Source organism: Phyllostomus discolor, chromosome 1 (genome assembly GCF_004126475.2).
Source record: "Phyllostomus discolor isolate MPI-MPIP mPhyDis1 chromosome 1, mPhyDis1.pri.v3, whole genome shotgun sequence".
In the NCBI taxonomy this organism is placed as follows: domain Eukaryota; kingdom Metazoa; phylum Chordata; class Mammalia; order Chiroptera; family Phyllostomidae; genus Phyllostomus; species Phyllostomus discolor.
The window spans coordinates 33,989,095-34,015,641 of record NC_040903.2 but is presented as its reverse complement, the minus strand read 5'-3'; the positions used below and the strand labels follow the sequence as shown (position 1 = coordinate 34,015,641).

The following is a 26,547-nucleotide window of genomic DNA, read 5'->3' as shown; positions in this document are numbered from 1 at the left end:
CCCCTTCTCGTAGTATAATCTTGACCACTAATAAATTTCCACTCGCAGTTTACTCAAGAAATTCCACCAAGCTTTCATAAATTTTATAATACTGTTGTGACTTAAGCAGAGAAAAATTTTGATATGTCTCAGCTCCAAAGCACTTGGTCCCGAGTAAGAATCCTTCAGTATATTAAGTGACTTTAAGAAGTCTCATAAGGGAGCTGGAAAGGGCAGCCCCCACCGGCTGAACTGGCATAAAGTGAATGAATTACTGTCAGATCACATACGAAAAGAACTTGAGTCCCCAGGAGAAGGCAATGTGCAGAATATCACCTCATACAGAAGGTATAATAGAGTCAAGCAAAAATCAATAGATGCAAAAGTCATTGTGTTTGTTAGGGAATAAGACAGTTTCAATATATCCTCCCACAGAATATTAACTATAAAGGGAAAAAACAACTTTACAGTGCAGAAATCTGGTGGACACCTTAACCAAGTAAGATACAAGCAATAATGGAACAAACTTGACATCATGTGCCTTCCTATGTAACTGATGCAGTTTAGTATTTCTGACAAAATGCATAACAAAAAGCATGAGGAAACAATTAGAATAATCCAAATTAAGGAACATTCTTTAAACAGCTGACATGTACTCTTCTTAATGACAAAAGGAATTTTTCCAAATTGAACTGAAGAGATGAGGACAGCTGAATGCTGTGGGTGATTAGGAACAGGGAGATTGGTATAGCATTTTGACATGACATGTGGCTCAATTCACACAGACTGCATATTAGATGCTACCCCAACCTTCAAAGTCCTGAATTTGATTAATTACAGTATGGGTGTACAAGAGAATGCCCTTATCCTTAGGGAGACCCAAACTAAAATAAATATTCAAAGATGAAGGGGTATTCTTGGAATTTATCCTTGGTATTCTTGGAATTCTGATGGTTCAGCAATACTTAATACATATAGAAAGCAAATGAGTGGTGAATGCAAGTATAGGGTACACAAGATCTTCAGGGCAGCATTCCTGCATCTTCTCTAGAAGTTTGAAACCTCCTCAATAAATGTTTCGTAAGTCTCTTTTTTAAGATTTATTTCCTACTACTTGGGTTGACTCTCCTTGACTATAAATGTTAAGGCATCCAGAAAAATACCCTAATCTGTCTGTGAACCAGAAGATCTCTGCATTATAAGAATTTTTTAAGTTCAGTAAAACTGTCTACTGATTAGCGAAAACAAAGACAAACACACCTCACACACAGTTCTTGGACTAAGCAATGAACAACTGTTTGCCCTACTAAAGACCACATAATGTTTTAGGTGCTTGAATAAAACAGTGAACATAAAAGCATCCTCACTCTGAAGATTATAATACAGACACAAAGCCCATACACTACTTTAAAAGCTCACTATTTTGAGCCCTGACCGGGGAGCTCAGTTTGTTAGACCATCATCCTAACACACCAAGGTTGCAGGTTTAACCCCCAGTCAGGGTGCAACCAATAAAGGCACAAAGCAGCAACCAATAAAGGCATAAATGAGTGAAGCAGCAAATGTATGTTTCCCTCTCTCTGAAGTCAATAAATTTTTTAAAAACTTTTTTTACTTAAAAAAAAAAAAGCTCACTATTTTGCATGCAGGACAGCCAGGCAAATTATACAACTTCATCACACTCCGATAGTGGAAGCACTTTATATATTTAAGGACACTTAATTTGGTTATCTAGTAAAAGAGATCTTAAAATTGTAGGCCAACCACTAGACTAAATGTTTAGTAAGCATTTAACATTCACAGCCACTCTATAGATATAGGTCCCCATTTTATAGAGGAAGAAACAGGTTTATTAAAAGTTAAAATGACTTGTCCAACTATAGTAAGAAAGATAGCTGTATTGTGAACCCCTCTAACTAGGCCCTGCAGACTACATAATACAGTGAGCATCAAAATCCTTTGAAAAGGCTATTTCTTAACATTAAAAATTTCCCTGATTAGCAAACATCAGCACATTGTTCTTAGCACTTTCACCACACTGCCTTCGTGAAGCTGATGATAAGAGCTATAAAGTATCCCTGGGAGTAGCTCATACTACCAATACTAATACTACTATACTAGGGCCAAGCCCTGACTGAGACATTAGGGAGAAAAAGGTTAATAATAAATGTATGACACAGGTAAAAATCCTAACAGGGGTAAACCTCTGGGAAAATAGCAGCAAGGGACAAGAGAAAGACACTAAAATCATTCTGATTCATTAAAGGTAACAAAACAAATCAGACATCAATAGCATGTGTGTATTCAGCCCTGGCTGGTGTAGCTCAGTAGACTCAGTGGACCGAAGCAAAGGTTGCTGGTTAGATTTCCAGTCACAGAACATGCCTGGGTTATGGGCCAGGTCACCAGTAAGGGGTATGCAAGAGGCAACCACACATTAATGTTTCTCTTTCTCCTTCCGTTCCCCTTTCTCTAAAAATAAATAAATAAAATCTTTTTTTTAAAAAAAGGCATGTATGTATTCACAGTAAATTCCCCGTATTTCCCCATATATCCTTGATCAGGCAGAAACTTCCCAGATCATTGTCACTTGTTCTACCATGCCAATAAAATAAATGCTTAGAAATTCATTTTGTCTTGTTGCTTATGAGGAATCTTAAAGGAGGGGAAAGAGAGTGAATCACTCTCATCAATTCAAATACGAAATATCCATTCTTTAAGATTCACGATATTCCAGGTCTCTTCACTGCATCAGGACAGAATGCAAACCCAGTTGCTTTGATGCTTGCATAGCCGAAGAGGTTTCTCCGATTCCTCCTTTTTCTCAACTTCACAAAAACATAAGCTCAACTGCATATTTTCATCAACAAAAGAAGCAAAACCTCACTAACAAAAAGGTTTATCGCTTTCCCTTGAGTTCCAATTTCTTCTCAGAGTTCCATTAAATACAGTAAAAATCCTTTAACACTCTGTAACTCAACTTACCTTCCCTTCAATCACCTTTTTCTATTTATGAGTCCAAATTTACTACCACCATACCTGCCAAGGGACTTATACATTAAGACCGGTAAGGGGACCTGCAGCTGGGAAGTAATTACCATATACAAAATCTTCTGTGAATTGAGCTCTCATTGTTTCTCCCTCCTCTCCACCTCCCAGAAAGCAGGTAACAGGAAGATATGCTTTGGACTACTATACAATGGTTTATTTCCCCAAGCAATAGGTTGTCATGACCTTTTTATCTACTATGAGTTACCTGGAGAAAAAACTTTATTAAAATTACTGATATACTTGCAATTCCAGCAAAATAAATTTAGCTTCTTTGATACTTGATATACCAATAATAAACAAAGGCACAATATGCTTTTTAAAACTTTATTTCAACATAACTATGCTTACAGAAATACACTCATATTGGTTAATAGAATGCAATTTAACTTATTTTACATGATTTTGGACCAACAACTTGGTACATGGTTTAAGCATTAAAAAAAAAAAGGATTTGCAATCTGGTTTATTTTTCATCTATTACAAATGTATATAAAAGATCATCCATCAAATGCTGCTAAAGCAGGCAGCAAGAACCTTGAGAAATTAACCTTTGGTTTGTCTCTGAAAAATAACACATATTGCACTGTAAAAGTTTATAAAACTGGTGCAACAAAATAGTGTTGCAATGTTTCCATGCCAGTTTACAAAGTTCAATAACTAATGGATGCTGAAAAGGGTGGTGAGAGCCTATGTACACGGGTGAAACTGTAAAAGCTATTTGATTTAGTTAATATTGCATGTAGATTGCAAATCTACACAAACCAAGATTCAGATAACTTCCTGAATCTGAATAACACTATCAGCTCAGTTTATCTGCTGAGGTCAACAAGGAAACTCCATATACTAGCTATTTTTCTGATTTATGCAAAAAAGCAAATTACATTTCTTCCCCAGCTTTTCAGTCCAGAACTGATACTGATACTACAGGCAAGGTAGTCCTTCCATCCTCAGCATTCAGAGGGTGACACGTGATGAGGTCTACTTGGGTTTAAATATGTATTAGCACTCAAATGCAAAACAGTCCCCAAAGTTAAAGACCACAGGACTTTAGAAGTGACTCTAAAAAATAAAATGGCCCTTCTTGGAAGACTAGAAAAAATATCCAGCCATAGTTATAAGAAGCCTTGTCAAAAATTGTTACCCCTTGTAAATTACACTTCAATTAAAAAAAAAAAGCCCCAAAGCAGCTCTGAAAAGAGGAAAAATATATAACTTAAAATATCTTGAAACCATTACAGATGCAAAAAGATAGTTAAGAGATACATTTTCATAAAACTACCTATGATTAGGCTTATAATGTCTTCTAGGATTTCAAGTTTATCTCTAGTTACTAAACATCAATTTACATATAACATGTTTCACTTTTTATTCCTTTATCAAAAGGGAAAATTCTAGTTTCAATTCTATCCAGTGGAGGGGAAACTGGAAAAAAAAAAAAGATTCAAACAGTTCCATGCAAATATCACATTTTGCAAATGGAAGAACTCCCAACTAGACTAGAAGTTCATATTACTAATATACTTTTCACTGAAACAATTTTTAGTAAGTACAAATACATGGCATTAAGGTTCAGAACCTAATATAGGCCTGACAATCAAGTCCTTGTTTTCTGGAAGAAAGGCCTCAAGTCCTACTCAATTTCTAGTAAAAATTTTTCCAGATAATTAAACAATAAAGGGTTTTAATTTCCTTTATATTTTTGTTTTTGGTGTTCTGGTCTTCAAAACTAAATAAGAAAATCAATCCAATTCCACAGAGGTCAATTTTTTTCTCTTTTGTAGTATGAAAAAATCCACAAAAACCTATCCCCAAACTGATTCCCAGACTCTAATCTGTACTTAACAGGAATCTTTTCACATATAAAGTAAAAGACAACTTATATAAAATGTACCCATGAACATCAAAACTAGTTGTTAGAAAGATTTAACTAGCTTTATAATTTAAGTTTTAAAACATAAATATTTGCAGCTTGATCTTCTGTTGACAATGATTGTCGGAGCTGAGAATTCACCTAGAATTCAATTCAACATCATTTACAAATTCCCATTCATGCACACAAAACACACACCACGAACACACAACTTACTCCTCACGTCTTGAGAGAATCATCTTTCAATCTTTGGCCTCCCAGTCAATTCAAAGTTCAATTCAAACGTCTTTCAACTCAAACTTCACTCTCAGATTTTTAGCAAGTTTTCCACCCACACTTCATCAATGCTTTTCCTAATCTTCTTCATGTTGCACTGCCAAACTCTGAAACCTGTGCCCCAAAGAGATCACCAGATTAAAATAATGATAATAAGTGAAACATAAAGTGGTTATTTCAGAACAGAAAATGAAAAATCAGAATTGTTCAAGACTCCCTACTGGGACCATAGTTTATTTTTACTGCAATGAATACTACCAGCAAGGAAATCCTATGTTGGATTTCCATATTCTTTAGCACCTGGCCAAAGAACCTACCAAAATAGTTTGGGAATACACACTCCTTTGCCCATACAAAGTATTCCCATAGGAACACCAGGATAGCTGCAATTCATTTGAGGCCTCACCTGTATAAAGAGGCTGTCACAGGAACAGCCAGGAAACCCACTAGTTTGTGGAGATCCCTGAGAAAGTGTGATTTTTTAAATCTGAACTGTAACTAAGGTTCACCAGCCTTTTTCATTATACTCATAGGAAGTAACAGCTGGTGAATCAGCACTCATACTGCATTTATCATCCTAGGTTTTCAGTATAATTGCTATGGCTTTGGAATCTCACAACTGACATTCTGTGTAAGTTGCAGGTGGTATATGTCTCTTAATTCCAGGTTTGCAATTTCCCAATGTCACACAGTTCTTTACTCAGCTGAGTAGTCATATGGACACCAACCATCTACGAAAAAAAAGTTTTCCTCAAAGATGACTTAATACTGTACATTTAAGCAGTAGCTGTACTAAAACAAGCCAATAAACTTTACTTATGGTTGGTATTTGAGAGAAAAATCCATTCAATATAGAGCCTAGTGGTTCATTTATTGCAAAGTTCAAATTGAGAGCTGTGAATTTACTACATCCACTTAAAATAAATAACTTACATGAAATACAGATCTGGCATAGATATAAGATGTGAAAATCAAAATCAATGACTTGAACCTGCATGTTTCATTTGCTCACAAACTTGCACACACTAATATTCTGCAAAAAAGACAATTGCAGCAAAAGAAAAACTGCCCTTTTGCAAACAAGACTAAAAGCATCCTTCCAAAGAGGACAAAATAAACATGCATATATATGTATAAAGTGTTACTGCTCAACACAAACGCTATATCTAGGAAAAATTTAACTGCATAGGTTAAAAAAAAACACAATGTGCAATATAGCCATTAAAGCACCAAAATAAAAAAATAAAATAAAAAAACAAAATCAATGTTCTTATGACGATTAACATACAAATAAGAAATATTGATCAAAACTCGGGAGTAAATACCTGGACTGAAACAATATCCACTGTTGGGAGATTTTTTTCAATTTAAATGTCTCTTCTCACCTCTAAAAAAATTTTAAAGTGCTAACTTTATATAAAGCAGGCAAATTCTTCAAGTAATTTGCTATTTAAGTATGCCAATTTTAATAGAGCTAAACAAAAAATTAAGAATAAACTAAATTGTAACAGGAAGACAGACACGGGGAGGAAACTGACAAGTCATAGCTAGAAAAAGCAACAGAATGCTGTAATACCACCTTGGCCTTCTAGTTCCAATTAAATGCACAAGCTAAAAGATTTAGGAGTCTGCAGGTTTAGTACACTAACTCCCTTGGATTTGCTAAAATTTACACACTAGGTATACAGAGTCCTAAGAAAAAGAATGCCACTTAAAAATCAACATCAGACACTAATTAAAGCAATTCTAAAAATAAAAGGTGGTCTACCAGTATAAATGAATATAAAATGTAGACCTTACGAACTAAGAACTGAAGCCGTTTCCAAAGTTTAATTACTCCTGCCCTTTAGCTGCTTTTTCAAGGAAGTATACATTAACCAAGTGGCGATTGAGGTGTTTGCTATAATCTTTTTCCTTTCTAAAAGAACGATCACAGAAAATACAAACAAAATCTCCCTCAGCCACCTTGACTGGCAAGGCTTCCTTTGCATTCTTCCTACTAGTTTCCTGTGGAACTGGCCGGGCCCCATTTAATCCAGAATCATCACTACCCTCTGACATGTTGTCGCTTAGGTCACTTCCATCATGACTGTGGATGCCTTCATCTTCATCCATTTCCTGAGACTCGTTGACTGCAATGGTAACAGGAGGTGATGCCACACCAGTTTTGAACACTGCTTCACCTTTTTCTGTTGGTAGGGGAAGAAGCAGTGGTGAAACTGGCTCTTCGACTGCTGAGTCTTTTCCAGAGGGATTTTCTGTTTTGTTCTCACTAGTATCCATTTCACAAAGCCCAGTGTCAGCCTGATGTTTACCATCTGAAGTTTCCCCCTCTGGCATATTCAAGTTCTGTTCAGAGGATGAAGTATCGGCAGATTCCTTGACAACAGCAGCAAGACCAGCTAGACTCTTATCTGCCTCTTCTGCTTCTACTTTTTGAAGGGGAGCTTCTTTATTTTCTTCGCATTCAGTGAGTGATTTTTGGTCTGCTGACTCCTCTTCTTCTAAGTTTTCCTTTGGCAATGGTGGTGATGGTGGTAAGAAATCCTGTGCCCCTGCACTTTCCTTCCGAAGCTGGCTATCTTTAACAGGCACTAAGCCAACTTCAATAAGGACTTGCTCCTTCCTAGCCATTTCATTCTGTATGTTCAACTTTTCCTTTCTCTTATCTTTTTGAGGAGACCTTTTGGAAACTGGAGGCTCCGGAACAGGAGCAGGCTCCTCCATGGGGGGAGGAGGCTCCACCACAGGGGGCTCCACCAGAGGAGGAGGTGCCATAGGAGGGGGCTCCTCCATGTGGACAGGCTCCTTCTGAACAACTTCCATCAGAGAAGGCTGGGGAAGAGGAGGCTCTGTGTGAACAGGCTGCATCTGAGCAGGCTCCACGGGAGGCTCCACTGGAGGCTCCACGGAAGGCTCCACAGAAGGCTCCACGGAAGACTCCACGGAAGGCTCCACGGGAGGCGGTGGCTCTGTCTGAGGAGACCCCTTCTGAACAGTCTCCTTCGGAGCAGGCTTGCTGCTTTTTTTACTTGATTTATTATTTTTCAAAGTTTTCTTCTTTGTATTTTTTTTCCCAGAAGTATTTTGCTTCTTATTCTCCTCTACTTTGTTCTCAGCCTTTGGCACTTCCTGGCTATTTTTGGATTTGCTTTCTGTCTTCTTTTTCTTTTTTGTCACAGGTTCCTCATCATTAACAGAATCTTGTAAGGAATGGGCTTCTGCTTCTACCTTCCTTTTACTTTTCTTGGTTTTACAGGTTTTTTCTGAATTGTTTCCTGTACGCACATCTGCGTCTTTAGCTTCCATTGCTGATTTGCGAGTTCTGGTAGTCACTTGGATTGAAGCATTACTACAAGGCTTTTTCTCCTTTGAAACATTATCTTTTTTCTCTGCTTTTACAGACTTCTCATTTTTCTTTCCAGCCACATCCCCCTTTGTTTTTATCTGCTCTGTTTCTGTTTTTTCCTTGGTATTGTTATCAGGCAAGTCAGCCTCCCGCTTTTTGGTTTTCTTTAGTTTCACTTTTGAGACATCCATTGTTTTATTAGGACAAGTAGGATGCTTAGATTTGAAGTGATACTGCAGATTACACTTCTTGGAAGCTGCATAGTCACACACAGGACAATTGAACTGCCGTGGATTAACATGTAGCTCTACATGTTTTTTGAAGTTACTTCTATCTGCTGTTTTGTAGTCACAGTGTGGGCAGTTAAGAGGTTTAGGCCCGTTGTGAACCTGTCTTGCATGGCGAGTTACTTCATGTTGATTAGAGGCCACATAACTGCACTGATCACATTTAAATGGCTTCTCACCTGAAAGTAAACGAGACATTAAAGACATATTAAAAAATAAATTCAAGATCTTACTAAAATACTAAGGAACTGGACTATGTAAACAAAAAACCCACAAAAAATTATTTGTGAAAAGTGTTTCATGCACTTAACATTTACCATATTTATTTGTATATCTTCTCCTATCCTTTTGACACTGATTCTCAAGCCAAACAAAAATATCACCTCACAGTCATGACTATCTAACTAGTTCATCGAGCTAGGCTCTCAAGGATTACCAAAAAGCAGAGATTTGTTAGTACACAAATACTGGCAAAACTGACTTCTGGATACTAATTTTGGGGCAAGGGCTCTCAAAAAAATAACTTTTAAGTGTTTTATGTTTAGTTAAACAAATGTGCAATGGAGCAAAATATAAAATTCATACATATTTAAGATAAAACTTGAAATCTCAGAGAAATATTTTATACTCTAAGCTACACTCCCAGACTTTCAGTACAGAAGTTTTAAACACTGCTTTAACATCAGGGAGCAAAGGCTTTTTCTTTAAATTTAACCCTTTCATCCATCTAGGCAAGAGCTGAGTCAACCTTTATTGGGCACATTTTTCCAGTGCCAAAATTGCTATTTTAAACCAAAAATATATTCTGATCAGAAATCTTTTCTTGATTTTTACCCATCTTCTTCTTTAAAACATGGGCCAAGAACCTAGGTAAATGAGAAGCAGCATACAAATAGATATGGTATGTAAAATAAGCAAACAAAGTCATAATCACAGGTATGAAACAGAACCAGAACTCCCACCCCCAAATTAAAGGTACAAGAGTAACACATTCTACCTGAATACATACCCATCTAGATCACACTCTAGTAAATATTACCAAATGGCATCCATACCCCACTGGTCCAATGGAATGCATAGCAGAAAAATGGAAATTGACATTTATGAAAATTCATCTCTCAAACAATTCATAGCAAATGTTAATTTTTTCATAAAGCAAAGCTACTCAGACATCAAATAAAACCATGTAGATGGTAAGTTCTACAGGATTAGAAAATGTCTGATAATAAAAGACTCAATCATGAAAACAAACACTTATCCAGGTATGTCAGACTGGATACGTAGGTAAGTGGACGACTCTCTTCCATGTTCGTCACTAATAAATTGGTAAATACAGGTTTCTATCACATGCTGTATTACACCATAGTACTTGGCCCTGTCCTGTCCTCTGTGCAGTGAATCACCTCAGTGGAGAAAAGCCTTTAACATATACAAAGAACAGGCAAAGACAGATGGCATCACAGTTAGGAACTGTTTTGGAGTAATCGTGTCTGCCTGGGTGATCAATACGGCGTCCTGCAACTTGTGAGATCTTGAGCAACATACTGAAAACTCTCTAAGGTTCAATTTCCTTATGTGTAAAATATTCTTTTTTAAAAAGTTTTTATTGAATTTATCAGGGTAACACCGGTTAATCAAATTAAAGGTTTTAGGTATACAGTTCTATATGTAAAATATTGTTGAGTGTCATGAGCTGTAAATAATCTAATCCATATAAAATACTTAGCATAGGCAGGTAAACAGGAAATCATTAAGCATCACTTTTCATCACTTTTGGAACAAACTGGTTAATTTTTAGTATGGGTTAAAAAAAGTGGGGGTAAGAGCCATGTGTTGAGTTTATCCTGCCTTTCCACATAAACCCAACCTGAGTAACATCTGATTAATGCAGTTTGCCTCCTCATGAAAATATCTGTGCTAGTAAAAGAGTTATGTAAACAGCACCATTTAAAAAAACCCAGTGGATAAGGGCACCATATTTACACAGCAAGCATCAATCAAGTTACAGAAAGATGTAGGAATCTGTTCAAAATTTGATGGCAGCATAATTTGCCTGCTCCATTCATTCGCTGCCCCCATGTTCCTTCTAGTGCCATAAAAATCCTGCTTGTATTAGAATATCTATTCATCCAATTGTATAGCTTATTAATACCTAGCTGAATATAAATCCTTTTGCCCTGTACCAACAGTTTTAACTCTTTTTTTCAATTCTAGTAATATAGGGTGAGGAAAAAGTAGGTTTACAGTTCATGTAAAAAAATAATACAGCCTGGCTGGCATAGCTCAGCGGATTGAGCGCAGGCTGCAAACCAAAGTGCCGCAGGTTCAAGTCCCAGTCAGGGCATATGCCTGGGTTGCAGGCCACAGCCCCCAGCAACCGCACACTGATGTTTCTCTCTCTCTCTCTTTCTCCCTCCCTTTCCTCTCTAAAAATAAATAAAATCTTTGGAAATAATAATAATACAATATAATAAATAATACAATAATAAAATATTTTGCATCCTCACAACTATAAGCCTACTTTTGCCCCACCCTGTTATTTACCTATATTTTTCATCTTTATAAGCATGTCACATATCCATTTTATTCTTTCCAAATTAATTTATAGATGTATGGCAAATTCAAAAGGGAACTTTTTTTTTTTTTTACAAGCTTTACACATTCCTATCAAGAATAATCTAGAAAGAACAGCAAGGACAATTTCTAAGTAAAAGAATAATAAGGACATACAACTGATTACTACTTAGCAATAAAAACAAAGTTCTGATCACAAAACAGGATGAATTGTCAAAAACATTTTATACGAGAATGTTCTTTCTGACAGGAAAAGTTAGAGAACCAGCTGAGCGAGACTATGGGAGTACTGACTGGAAAGGGTAATGAGGCAACTTTCCGAAGGTGGTGAAAATGTTCCACATCTTCAATCAATCTGGGCAGTAGTCAAACAGGTGAAAACAGACATAAGGTCACGCACTATATACCTAAGATGTGTGTGTTTTCATGTGTGTAAATTAAACCTTAATAAAATACTGTTTAGCCCTGGCTGGTGTAGCTCAGCAGATTTAGTGCAGGCTGCGAACCAAAGGTCAAAGGTTCAATTCCCACTCAGGGCACATGCTTGGGTTGCAGGCCAGGTCCCCAGCAGGGGGCACACGAGAGGCAACCACACATTGATGTTTCTCCCTTCCTCCTTCCTTTTACCTCTCTCTAAAAATAAATAAATAACATCTTTAAAAAAAATACTGTTTAATACTATTACAGAATTCATGACGAGAGTCTCAAACTATAACATCTTTCAAATAAGCCCAGCTATTAAAATAATGCCCCAATAATAATAATAATAATAATAATAATAATAAAGTACTCAGTGAGAGGAAAATAAACTGATTGCTAAATAAAATAATTTTCTATCTTAAAAAGAGTACTAAATGGAGGTGGTAGTTGGGAAGTTTTAAAATTCCCTTTAACATCCATTATGCTCATGATTGGAAAATCTTAAAAATGAACTTTTTTAAGAAAGAAGGGAAGGGAGGGAGAAAGAGAAACATCAATCAGCTACCCCTTATACGCACCCCAACCAGGGACTGAACTCACAACCTAGGCACGTACCCTGACCAAGAATCAAACTGATGAGCTTTCACTTTGTGGGACACCATCCAACCAACTGAGCCACACATGTCAGGGTAAAAATGAACTCTTACACTAGCAGGATGGGGAACTGAATAAATACAAACAATGTATTTCACCCAACAAGAAATATTTCATCCAGGATGAAACGGATACTGAGAATATGAAAGGGAAAGCTGAGGATAATGTCAGTGTCTCTAGGACTACCCAGGTGAGGATACTCTAACAAACATTACATAGTAACACCAATAAAAGAGAAAAACACCAGATTAGATTAGTGTGTGTATTTTCATCAATATTCAATTTTCTTTTTCCAAGAGACGAAATCAACATTCTGGTCCCTTCCCTATTTGGCCTGACATTCTACCCTATGGATGGAAGTGCTCCAAGTAAATACCCAATGTGTTTTTGCCTCAAAAACCAATGTACCAACTCAACAAAGACTGATCTCTTCCAGAAGTAAGACAGTGAGCACACACTTCTCTTATGTATAATATATTCACATGAGCAAGGAACCAAAATGCCCAAGATGACCTGTAAAGATCAGACTGCACTCCACAGAGAAGGCAGCCATGACAGTCACTCCACGCAACCCCTTCCGAAACACTAGCTACTCAATTTGACTGAATTTAGCTTTACTTTATTCCAAGTGTTATCAGCAACATCTATTAAAAATACTAAAATACAGTATCTGCTGAAAATAATTCAGCATACTCATACACAAAACAGACTGGCCATGTTTTTTTCCTGTTTGCAACTCAAACGGTTGGCATCCAATATAAGACAATGGCTCTACTCTCTCAGTACACCCTGGTTCCAATTTCATTACGCAGTAGCTTCTTCAGCCATTCTCTGAGCCATATAATGTTCTTTCAAGGATGGTGATAACTAAAAATGGAAGGGTAAGGGAGTCTGAGGCCAAATCCTAGCTCTTCCTAGCTCTTCTAATTTGGAGGAATGACAACCTTACATGGAACATTTGTCTTCTCTAAACCTGTGTCCTAATCTACAAATTGGGATTAAGTTATTTGAAGAGTACTAAATTTGGAGATAACAAAAAACCCCGATTCTCAGCACCCAGCATGCATACAATAAATAAATAGTATCCTCTATTCATTATTAACAGACTTTAAAATTGATTTTAGAGAGGAGGGGAGAGACAGAGATGGATTGATTTGTTGTTCCACTTATTGATGAATTCATTGATTACTTCTTGTATGTGCCCTGACCTGGGATGACACCCACAACCTAGGTGTACGGCAACAACGCTCTAACCAACTGAGCTACCTAGCAGGACTATTAACAGACTTTTAAAAGACTTGCTGTATCATTAACAAACCACTAAAAATCACCTTTAAAATATAGCAAAGAAAATCCAAGACAACAGCACACTCAAAATTGTTCAGGCAAAGATTACTGACCAGTATAAAACACCACAGATAAATGCTTATACCATGACAGAAGTATTATGAATTTAATGAAAAAGATACAAGTACTGTCATTCTAATCCAGTGACCTAGCCAACACCAGTAACAGTCAACCAGATATGACTTTAAATGAAACACCCTGAAGTTAATGATCAAGCATTTAATTACCTGTGTGCAAGTAATACAAGGCACAGGGACAGAGGAAAAACTAAATGACACCAAGAGAAAGCAAGTTAAGACAAACCCGGAAGGGTGGTATTCTACAAGAAAAATTACCACATTTCTTCAATGCCTTAGTTTCCCCATTTGTAAAATAGGAAAACTTCCACATTGTAGGACAGTTACAAAGACCAAAATGAGTTAACTCATGTAAGGTTCTTAAATGTTTTATTGAAGAGCAAGAGCACAGCTGCCAACAAGACATATGCCTACCTTCAACAAAGCCTTAGAAAGCATCCAAGTTCCCTCAGAAAATGAAACCAGGAAGTGCAGAAAAAATAACTAGGTTCTGGTTAAGTGACCCAACTCAGTAACTCTGGAGACTTAGAAGGTGCATTCAATGTATATTAACATGACAAGCACGTATCAAGAAAGGCTAGCAGGCACACTATGCAATCCCTTCATTACTACTTAAATCAGAATCTGTACTGTAATCACATCTTATCATCACTGACTTAAAACAGCTATATTCAATAGCAATAAAATGCAAGTATTTAATTTTAAATTTTCTAGTAGTCGCATTACAAAGGCAAAAAAAGAACCAGATACAAATTAAATTTACTACTTATGTAACCCAATATATCCAACATTATGTCGACTCAAAAAATCGGTATTTAAAAAATAGGTTATATACATTTTCTTTACATTGTTTTTGTTTAGAGAGTTGAAGATGGGAGAAGGGGAGAGGGCAAGGGGAAGAGAAGGGAGAGAGATTTGCTGTTACACTTATTTATGTATCCATTGCTTGATTCTTACATGTGCCCAGACCAGGGATCAAACTTATAACCTTGGTGAATTGGGAGGGCACTTTAACCAAATGAGCTGCATGGCCAGAGCTCTTCACACTGTTTGAATTTCAGTTATTTTATACATCTCAATTCCAACCAACCACATTTCAACAAGCTCAAAAAGCACATGGGGCTAAGTGGCTACCCAACTGGACACACAGATTTAAGTTCCTTGTTAATTTATGGAGATGGGTATACACAGACTTTTGTAAACAGCAAGACTTTATTTAGCATAATTTGCCCACACAAGGTACACGCACATTCTAAACCTGGAAGGAGAGTGCTCTGGTCAGACATGGCAGTTCACCGAGGGTCAATCATGGCCAAAATGAAAAAATGACCCATTCAAGACCACTTCTATTAATTATTTACTCCTTAACTTGGCCACCTTGATAATGGAGACCAATTCTGGTTGGTGATCCTGATTCTTTCACTGGAGTAGATAAATCTCCCACCTGTTATAGTCCTGCATTTTATCTATTACAGACTAGTAAATTAGTATCTCAGATTATATATAATTCTTTAAAGTTTACCTTTTGTAAATCATTCCTCAAAGAAGTCCTATCAACTTGCAAAAGAGAACAAATCCAAATTTCAAGACCTGAGAAGCTAAGAAGGGATCCTGGAGCCGTGCAACCACACACTATGAAACTCGGTGTCATACTGTGTTGAGGAAGGAGTGCGAGAAGGTCGTTGTTCCAAAAGGATTAACCAGCCTTGGTCTATGAAATTAGTTCAACTTTTGTTAGTGTCATGAAACTTGTTGAAGAGCTAATGAAAATTAAGGACCTGCCTTCAAGAAAAGTACAAACACGTTTACATTTACAGGAGCTCCACCTATGGACTCATTAACAATCTCCATTTAAATACAGCTCCATAATAATAGAACATTTATTTTTAACTCTAATTTCTAAATTGTATTAAAAATATAATCATAAAGAATGTTCCAGGTCCAAGTCTAGAAGAACATCTTTATAATGGTAATTTACTAAAAATGACAGGAAAATTCCCGTTTCTTACCAACCTGAGTGAGTACGCATATGTCTAGTTAGATGAGTCTTCTGAGAACTTGAGTAAGGGCAAAGTTCACATTTATATGGGCGTTCTCCTGCAAAAATAAAATGACTAATGGTTAAACACAATAAAAATATAATCCTTACTAATATTATATATAACCAATACTGAGTATTTTAATATACATGGTTTTCCTACACCTAGTAAATAATTTATGCAAATATTAGAAATGTTATTTCACTCAGAATTTAAATAACATCATTTTAACTTTGCTGACAATATCATTGGCTTTCTTGAAAAATTTACTTTAGAGAGAAAGTGAAAGAGAAAGAAACATCAATTTGTTGTTCCACTTATTTATGCATTCACTGGTTGATTCTTGTATGTGCCTTGAGGGGGGAATCGAACCCACAACCTTGGCCTATCAGGACAACCCTCTAACCAACTGAGCTAGCTACCTGGCCAGAGGTACATTAAATACTAAGACCTGAAAAATTATCTTGATAAGGCATCAACAAGAAGCATTTTTTAGTTAGAATTACCCTTAAAGAAAAATTACCCAAATTTTCTGAGTTACAACTTAGGCAACTTCTTAAAAAAATCCTTGTAAATGATAAATCTGCCATTTGAAATTGTTCCACTTAAAGCAAGAATGCTTTTAGTGGGGATTATGTTGTTTTAAAACTTTCAAGTGGCAGATATAACTGTTATGAAGTATTAAAACAAATTTTATTCATAAAATCATAGAGACAGAGCAATTGAAGATGAGAGGCCAGTGATTTAGTATACTGTACAGAAGAATTTAAGGCAGAAAAATATGCGTTCTGTTTTTGTTTGAGTGTGGGTTGTCAACCACAAAAGTGTTGGGTTTTTTTTTAAGCTTGCAAATTTGTTTCATCTAGTCTTTGGCCACAAGGTAATAACTATGACCTTGAGCAAGTTTCTGTGTCTAGAAAAGTAACAGTATCTTCGCTTCTTAGAATTGTGAGAATTTAAGTTAACACACACAAAGTACTTAACATTGTGCCTGGCACATATTAAGCCCTCAATAAACATCAGTTATTTTGTCTACATAGTAAAATACAGCAACACATGTGTCTAATAAAATGAGACAAAAGAGCAAATGAAAAAAGAAAAAAGGATGTGGTGATGAGTGAGAAATGTGTTCCTAGTAACTGCTCAGCTGTAATTGGCTGGTAGCTATAGATTAGCTGTAAATAATTCATAGCACAGAATGACTACTTTTAACTGCAAGAACTTTAAGAAAGTTTTAAAGGCTTTAAAAGTAGTTCTTCACAAAAGATCCACAAATGGCCAATTAGCACATGAAAAGATGCACAATATCTACAGCCATAAGGGAAATGAAAATAAAAATAAGATGAAGACTTCACACCTGATTATGTTGGCTACAATCAAAACAACAGATAAGACATTCTAAAAAAGAAAAGACAGATAGTAACAAGTATTGGTTAGGATATGGAACAACTGGAACCCTTATACACTGCTGGGATTGCAAAATAATGCAGCAACTTTAGAAAACATTTTGGCAATTCCTCAAATGATTAAACTTAATTATTAGGCCCAGCAATTCCACTCCCAGCTATATATATATATATATATATCCAAAGGAGATTTAAAAGAAAAAAATTGTCCACACAAAAACTCGTACAAGAAATGTTCAGAGCAGCATTATTCATAGACAAAAAAGTGGGAACAACCTAAACACCCATTAACTGATGAATGGATAAACAAAATGTTGTGCATGTATACAAGACATTGTATGACAAAGAAAGGAAAGTAAGTACTGCACGTACAACATGAGCAAACCTTGAAAACACTGTGCTGATGGAAAGCAGTCACACAGGGCACATATTGTGTGATTCCATAGATATGAAACATCCAGAACAGGCCAATACATAGTGAATTGTTTGCTATGTACCTCAATTAAGCTGTTATTTTAAAAAGTTAATGAAATAAAAATTAAATAAAATACTGCTATAGAGTAACATGAAGAATCAATAAAGCATAATTTACTTTTAAGTTCTTTGTAACAAAGAAAATTGCTTTATCTGTGCAATTCTACACTATAAGCACAATCTACAAAACAGTGATTTTCCAGTCACACAAACAGGCAAGAATGTCATCTTTTAAAAGTAGAATTCATGAACTGGTTAAATATCTAAACCACAAAATTAAAAACCTTTGATTGAAGACTTGAATGAAAACAGTCTTCAACCCCACCATGATAATTACCTATATAAAGAAATTAGGAGCCCTGGCTGGTGTGGCACAGTGGACTGAGTGCAGGCCTATGAACTGAAAGGAGGCTGGTTGGATTCCGTGTCAGGGCACGTGCCTGGTTGCTGGCCAGGTCCCCAGTATGGTGCACACAAGGGGCAACCAACCACACATTGATGTTTCCCTCCCTCTCATTCTCCCTCTCTTCCCCTCTCTCTAAAAGTAAATAAATTTTAAAAAAATCTTATTTAAAAAAAATGAAATTAGGAACTTTGAATCTGTTGTATGTGACCTTGGGAACCTCCTCTAAGTAAACAAAGGCTACTGTTGGGCATACCCATTTCATCAACGGATAATTCTGAAGATTAATTAGCATAGAATAGAAGAAAGTACCTCCCACTGGTCACTCAAAAGAAACCCATTAACTGACTCTGAAAACTAGGCTACCTAATGAGAAATAAGTGATTCTGTTATCAATCCTTTTCTCTACTCTTCAGCACTAGATGAATTTATTTTACCATAAATACAATTTTTTGCACCATGCATTAATACCAGACACTTTCAGAATTTAAATAAATTATTCTTTAATTTATACATCATGAAATTGTTTTTTAAAAAATCATAAATATCACAAATTGGGTAAAAGAAGAGGGGAATCTCCTTTAAAAGCATAAAGACCAAATAGGTCTAACAATAAAATGTAAAATGAGGCACATATAACTAATGTTAGTATGTAAATCATAACCTTATGGTGAAAATACCAACCTCAAATTAATGTGAAGAAAATGTTAATAAATGGTATAATCTATATAAAATACAGCCATTAAAAATTAGTCACCCAGACTGTAATTAAGTTAAAATAAATCACTATAATAAAAAATTAATAAATAAGTCCCTATTTTAAACCTTTCACATAAAAAATTGGAAATACAAAAACAAATTTTTCCAATTGTCTTTTTTCTCCTAAAAAATGTTTTCATTTTTAAGATTTTATTTATCTATTTTTAGAGAGAGGAAAAAGAAAAAGAGAGGGAGACAACACTGATCAGTTCCCTCTCTCGAGCCCCCACCAGGTACCTGCCCAAAACCGAGGCACCTGCCCTGACAGGGAATTGAACTGGTGACCTTTCACTCTGCAGGCCGATGTTCAACCAACTGAGCCATGCCAGTCAGGGTTAAAAATGTTCTTAAATCAACAATTTAGATTTATTGTTGAAAACATTTTTAATGTTGTTAGCCTGTGTCACCCCAATAAATTCAAAAGAAAGGAAATAAAAATATTTTTAGCTTTTAGGGAAAATTTTTAAACTGTTCAGTGACCCAACAATTCCAAAGTTATCAACTAAAATGATAAAAATAAAAAATTAACGTAACAAAGGCAATGAAGTGCTGGTAACATTCTCTATGTTGACTTTCAGGGTGGTTATGAGTATATATATTTGTAAAACTACATCAAGGTGTATGCATAAAAGTCATGCACTTTACTACATGTTATAGTTACTACCTGAAAGCTCTACATTATAGCCAGTTCTAAATTAGACCCCAAGGTTTTCAAAAGCTGTTAAATGAATATTAAGTAACTAAGAATGAAGTACATATGGTCTTTGGGATTAGTATTAAGACATTGTCGGTGAGGTTTTAGTCTTTAACAATTTGTTTAACTCAAAAAACTGTTAAGCAATTAATGGGGCAGGATTCCCACATAATTTGTTTTCTACATGGTATTTTTTGTAATGTTCGAACTTTTTTAGTTTTGAAATAAAATGGTTTCAAAGCATTGACAATCATTCATAGGTTACAACAAACTGCAAAGGGACTACAAATTCTTTTACTTGACAAGATTTAAAACTTGACATACAGAAGCCACCAGCTGGAGCTGAGAAATCTTGCTCCAGAAATCTTCCATTTAATGGAATTTCACCTGCAAATTTGACGTCTACCACTTAAGCAAAGCATTATTATCAATATATCTCCCCACTGTGTCCCACACTTTACCTGTGGGGTTCAGTCCTACATAGTAACAACTCCTGCAAAAGGGAACTGACCAAACAGCACCCAGTACATCCCCCTTTCACTTGTGGTGCAAGAGCACAGCACTAGATTACTCCGTTTTGTTCAGACCAGCAATCAGACCTGAGAGTACCAACTTTTAACAGTAAAATGTAAATTAAAATTACCCGTCAAGAGTTACAAACATTTCTTTGGAAAAAAAAAAAAAAATGAGACCACTAATTACAAAGATTTGAAAGTAAATTTAAAAGTGAATAACTAGGAAGTGTTGGGGAGGAAAGGGGGAGCGACCACTGATATGAGTTTCTTTTTGAAGCAAAAAGAACCTAAAATTGATAGTGGTGATGGCTGTACAACACTGTGACTGTATCATTTTTTTACTGAATTTGTTGGGGTGACATTGGCTAATAAAAACTATATTAGGTATACAATTCTATATTATACATCAACTGTGTAATGTACTGCTGTTCACCATTCCAAGTCAAGTCTTGCATCACCATTTATCCCACTATAATTTCTTCTACCTTCCCCAACCCACCCCACTCCGGTAATCACCATGCTGTTGTCTGCATCTATGAGCTGTAGTTTTTTGTTTTGTTTTCTGCCTAATCCCTTCACCTTTTAACCCAGCCCAAAACTCCCCTCCCCTCTCAGAGATGTCAGTCTATTCTCTACCTATGGGTCTGTTTCTATTTTGTTTGTTTGTTTTGGTCATTAGATTCCACACGAGTGAAATCATATGTTTCTTGTCTCTCTGACTGTCTTATTTCACTTAGCACAATGCTCTCCAGCACTGTGGATATATTAAAACCACTGAATTGTAACTTTAAATGGACAAGCTCTGTGATAGTATAGTACAGTGTATCTCAATAAACCTATTATTTTAAAAAAGGAATTGCAAAATGTGACAAAATATTCATAACTGTTGGATATAGGTGATGGGTATATATTAGAGCAATGTAGCATTCTCTTTACTTTTAAGATGTTTGAAATTGTTCATACTTTTAAGACTGTTCCTTTTTTCTTTTTCTTTTTTTTTAATTTTTTTAAAGATTTTTTATTTATCTTGAGAGAGGGAAGGGAGGGAGGGAGAGAGAGACAGACAGACAGACAGACAGACATCAATGTGCGGTTGCTGGGGGCCATGGCCTACAACCCAGGCATGTGTCCTGACTGGGAATCGAACTGCGACACTTTGGTTCGCAGCCCGAGCTCCATCCACTGAGCTACGCCAGCCAGGGCCCTTTTTTCTTTTTGATAGACTGTACTTATAAACTAGGAAGGTCCTCTTACCTGTAAGAGTTCAAATATGCTGAACATTATTTTTTGTCTGAAAAATAGTTGCATTTTCCATGTGTTTGCTTTCTGAGGAAAATGGGTTTCAAGTGTGGTGATCCCACCCATCCTTTAAAAACTAACTTCTCACCTTTCTATGCCTGGGGGACAAAACAAGTTAGGTTGTCCTATTTGGGAGCTCAATACCGCAAGTTAAATGTTTTAAATAGTCTGAGGCTATGTTAAATGGGGTGACACAAATGTTAATCAGTGGATTTTTTTCCTTTTTGTCTAAGCCCTTAACTCCTTTGGGAAACTACTGTATGCATTTTAAGATGTATTCACTGCCAAATAAATCTTCTAAAAGAGCTGTCTAATCTGGCCATTTAGCCAGATAAGACAACTGGCCGCTGATAAACTGAGGAGCAGCCAATTCAGCTTTGGAGATATGTATTTTACATATCAGGTTTAAAATATGTATTTTAGAAAGAACATTGATAAGATTTCTAATGGCAATTCTTCAATATAACACTCAGTACTTGTCCCCCATTAAATGCACCGAATTATTTAATCCTATGGTATACTGTGACCCCCACTAAGAATCTGAAGCATGTATAGAATAAATAATAAGTTCAAGGTCACAAAGACAGCATATAATGAAACCAGGGTTTGAATTCAGGGTCCCCCTTCCCCCATTTTAGCATTATTTTTAACTGCCCACTCACAATTAACTACCAAAAATGAGCTGAACTTACGGACTGCAAGAGCCTCTTACCTGTATGAGTTCGAACATGTTGAACATAATTGTTTTTTCTGTCTGAAAAATAGTTGCATTTTCCACATGTGTATACTTTCCTTGGAAAATGGTTTCTCAAGTGTTTTCTCCAGTGATATTCGCTTACTGTGGTGTACGTGCAAATGATGCACTTATAGACTCGCTCATTATCCCCTGCTCTGGTGTGGTGTTTCAGGTGAGCAGTATAGTGATCATATCGATTGGTATTGTAGCCACAGCGATCACAGCGAATGGGGCCCTTGGAGAAATCTCCCTCTTCTGCAGTGGAAGAGCCAGATTCCCTGGCTTTTGCTTGTTTCTCCGCACTTTCTTCCACAAAAAACTTCTTGGCACTATGAACTCTGATATGGTGCACAAACTGTTCTTCAGATTCTGCTTCATACTGGCATGGCTTACAGCGAAAGGGTTTGGTCTTCAAGTTTTTGCATTTGTCCTCTGCTCCAGGTGTTTCAGGAGGAAGATCCTTATTTGAGCTATAAATTTCTGGGGCAGCTGGTACCTCAAACACAGGCTGTGGTTCTGCAACACTGAGTTCCAAACTTTCCAGTTCCATGTTTTCCAGTCCACTGGGTTCGCCTTTTACTTCAGGAGATTCCTCAAGTCCTTCTCCATCACTATCTGAAAAGTTGTTATCCCCAACAGGCATCAATTCTGCCATCTGTCTTTCTTCACCAACTAGGTAATCACAGCAGCTGCCATTTACTTCTCCAGTTAAGGCCACATTTGCCAACATGATAAGCTGAGGAGCAGCCAATTCAGCTTTGGAGAGGTCGTGCAAGTCATACATATCGTTAGGCAAGGCCATGCCAATGTTGCCACTGCCGTTGAATAGCCCTCCTCCTCCAGAAGACTGCCCCATTACCTGGGTGGCCATAACTGTATTCTGAATTCAAAATGAAACAAAAAACACAAAAGCACGAGTTTAAATACAATTCTTACTGGTCTAAAACCAAAACATCACTGTAATTCTTCGTAACTTTTTAAAAATATATTTTTCAATACAATTTTGAAGCTCAACGAACTTGGTTAACTAATAAAAATGAGCCTTTAAAATCTTTTTGTAATTTCAAATTCTCTTTACTGCATCACCCCCAAAATTTCTATTATCCCTCAGAAAAATTTTATCAACTGTTTGACATAACTCATCCATCAACTAGGTCTACTACTGGTACACACTTTTTAATTTTTCTGGTGAAAAAAAATCAATGGCCTTCACTTTTAATGTTAATTTAAATTATTTTTAAAATTCAATGTATGAGTAGTAGTAAATTGCCAGCCTCTCAAGTATCCCTTCAACTTTTACTGGTCTGAATCTGAAAGACAAGAAATCCAAAAGCCAGACAAACATGTCTAGAAAGTCGAAGCTGTAATAAGTGGTCAACTGAACAGAAATTCACATTACCTCAACTAATACCAGAGGAGTAAACTGCTGTGAAAAAGTACCACTTACAGTAGTTTCTTTTTTTTCTGATTTGTCCTGTTTGAAAGGGGAAACAAAAATACGAGCCTTCTTTTCCTGTGAAAAAGTTTGGTGTACTCAAAACTTCACAAATGAAGATAAAGAATCTTTTTGCACACCTAATAAAATAAAATAATCATACAACTCAACTCAACAATCAGCAACTTTTTTGCATCGTGTTTGACTTGGCCTACTTGCCTAGTGGAAGCCATTACAAGATCACCTTCTTGAAAACATGCTGGGCTTTTTAAAATCCTCTTAACCAGGTTGCTCTCCAACCTTTGGGTACTATTCTCAAAGTAGATGTTCTCTTGCAAATTACATAAAGTACTAAAAAAGTTAGATCCAAAATACAAAAGTAATCCGTTTCACCAAAATGTATAAACACAAACCGGTTGAGTTATACGTACCAACAAAAGTTGGAATCAAATGCCATCACAGAGAACAAACCGAGGGCAAAAGCTGTCCCAAGGTTTAATAGCCCGAGTTACTTGCTTATTTAACCAAACACCGACTTTTCCAATACTCCCCAAAAACCCTAACTACCATCCCTAAAGGAATTTTAACGTTTGTTAGTAAGACTATCCAAGTAAAGTTCCAAAGCCCAATGTGTTGCACGAATTCCTATGTGCTCCTGCCACCAGCGCCTGCCTCGGCGGCGGCATTCCTGGCTGAAATAGGCATTCGGCCATTTTCTCAAAATACCAAACACAAAGCAGCTCTTTGCAAACTCGGGCGCTCTCGCTTCCTCTCGGCTCGGCTCGCTCACTGCACACATTTACAAACCAATTCACGGGAATTGCCCCGACACTCTTCCTGAAGTTTTCCTGTGCTCCCCAACACTAAAAAAGGCAAGAGGGGCCAACTCGGGGTGCAGTTGGGCCAGACCAAGTCTTCCCCAGTCCAGCCTCGTCTCTGGCCCTCGGGCCCGCGACTGTGAAGAGGGCAAAGTTACCGCGTCGCCGGAGTCCCGACTCCTCTCACCGTCCCCGGGCCAGCCCTCCACAGAGGGCCTGGAAGCTGCGCGGGCGCCCTCCGGAGGCGTCGAGCCCTGAACGCCAGCGGGACCCCCACGAGCTCCCACTGCCCCCGGAAGTTTGCGAACTCACTCCCCCACGGCGCCACGCGGGACGTGCGCCCCAGCCGTGCCAGCTCGGGCGGCAAGGTGGCCAGGCGCGGAGGGCCGCGGCGGCGAAACGGCCCAAGAGCAGAAATCGCTGTCCAGCCCCATTGGCGGAAACGCCCGGGCCCCAGGGCTGACTCAACCCGCCCGGCCGCACTCAACGGCGCCTTCCGGCGAAAGGGAGAGGCCGGAGAGGGAGGGGGACGGGAGGGCCGCAAGCAGGCGAGGGGCTGCGGCGGGACTGGGGAGCAGCAGGAGGGCGAGAAGGAAGTTTCAGGACTAGGGCCCCAAGCAGCTCCGTTCCTCCGCCCCAGGAACCCGCTGCAAGGCGCGTCGGGGCCCGCGCGGAGGCGGAGGCCCGGCCTGGACTGAGGAAGGGGTCCGGGCGCCGCGCAGCTCCCTACGGACGCCCCCGGCCCATCCCCCGGGCCGCGCCAGTGTAACCCGATCCCGCTCGGCCACCCGCCCCCGCCCGGCGCGGCCGCCGCCGCCGGAGCCACAGTATCTGCAAATCAGCCCTGGACAGCGCCTCGCTCCGCGTCCTTCCGCGCCCTCCCCCTCCCGCGGGCGCCGCCGCCACCACTACCGCCCGGCCAGCCCTCCCCCACCCCCGCAACCGAGCCCTCAGCCTCGCACCGCACTTACCGGCCCTCCTCTGCGAAGAGGGACTGGGGACCCGGCGTCGCCGCTCCTTCTCCGACTACTTTTCTTTGTTGCTGGAGTTTCGGGGGAGGGGAGAGGGAGAGTGGAAAAGTTAGGCGCTGGGGCAGTCAAGGCCCGCGAAGGCCCGGGAGTGGAGCTGCAGAGAGTACTGACCGCTGGCTATCGCCCTGCTCTCCCGGCCGCCGCCACTGCCGCCGGGGTCTGGGGCCCCGGGCCTCGGCGGCGCTTGCTCTGTTGCTGCGCCGCGAGCTCGCGGGAGCCGCACATTCCAGCACAGCGCTGCGCACCCGGCCCGCGCTGCCGCTGCCTCCCGCGGGACACGCCTCCTCCTCCGCCCGCGCGCTCCCGCGGGACACGCCCACTCTACCGCCTGCGCGCGTGGCCGCCTTGTATGCCCCGCCCCTTGGCGAATTGGGTTGCGCGGGGCCGGGGCTGTGCTCGGGCACGCCTAGAGGCACCCTCACCTAATCCTCCCGGCCCCTCACTCTAGACCTTAGGTCAAAAAAAAAGAAAAAGAAAAAAAAGGCGAGCCCTGCTCCCTTTCTGGATATCTTATTAAATACGCTACAGAAAAGTTAGCCCCCAGCCCAGGCGAGAATGCATGAGAATAGAGCTGTTCAAAGAAAAATCTCCAGGCTTTAACCGTACTCTTTAGAACTAGTGTCACCCGCTTTTCATGGCAAAAGCGCTGGAAGATACCCTTCAGAATCTCTTCGAGGCTCCACCCATAGCCAACCCTTAACTAATGTAACTTGGTTTTAAGCTTGTACGTAAAAATGCATTCTAAATTTGAAACAGTAAACGAGGAAAATGCAAGCTGTTCTTGAGTAGTGAGAAGAAAGCGTTTCGGGAAATCGAGGACTGAAAACAGAATGAGTGAGGAGGGAACAAGTCCCTAGACGTAGCAGGTAGCAGGTCATTGCTGAGCCTTCAAAGCACAACTTCAGTGGAGCAATTACCCTCAGATTACAGAGTGTAAAAAGGGTGATGAGGACATAGAGGCTGCCTGGTGACCATGTGCTGGAGAATAACCTGGCTTCCCACGTTCCATGGGGTAACCTCGCATAATGCCTAGCACTTTGTAATGTGCTGAGAA

The 26,547-nt window shown here is 38.6% G+C and overlaps 1 protein-coding gene across 4 annotated transcripts; it reads right to left on the bottom strand.

Annotated features, from left to right (window-relative positions):
• Positions 1 to 3,340: 3,340 nt before the first annotated feature.
• Positions 3,341 to 25,767, bottom strand: REST (RE1 silencing transcription factor). Of its 4 annotated transcripts, none has more exons than XM_028507414.1 (4): positions 25,434 to 25,767; positions 22,186 to 23,089; positions 15,898 to 15,981; positions 3,341 to 8,991 (listed from the first exon to the last, which is right to left on the bottom strand). In XM_028507414.1, the coding sequence occupies exons 2-4, from the start codon at positions 23,078 to 23,080 to the stop codon at positions 7,010 to 7,012; spliced, it is 2,961 nt and encodes a 986-aa protein (XP_028363215.1). In that variant the 5' UTR covers positions 23,081 to 23,089; positions 25,434 to 25,767; the 3' UTR covers positions 3,341 to 7,009. The 4 variants fall into 4 exon arrangements, with proteins under 4 accessions (XP_028363215.1, XP_028363217.1, XP_035876845.1 ...); XM_028507416.2 differs by lacking the exon at positions 25,434 to 25,767 and adding an exon at positions 24,775 to 25,174; XM_036020952.1 differs by lacking the exon at positions 25,434 to 25,767 and adding an exon at positions 24,621 to 24,750.
• Positions 25,768 to 26,547: the final 780 nt, after the last annotated feature.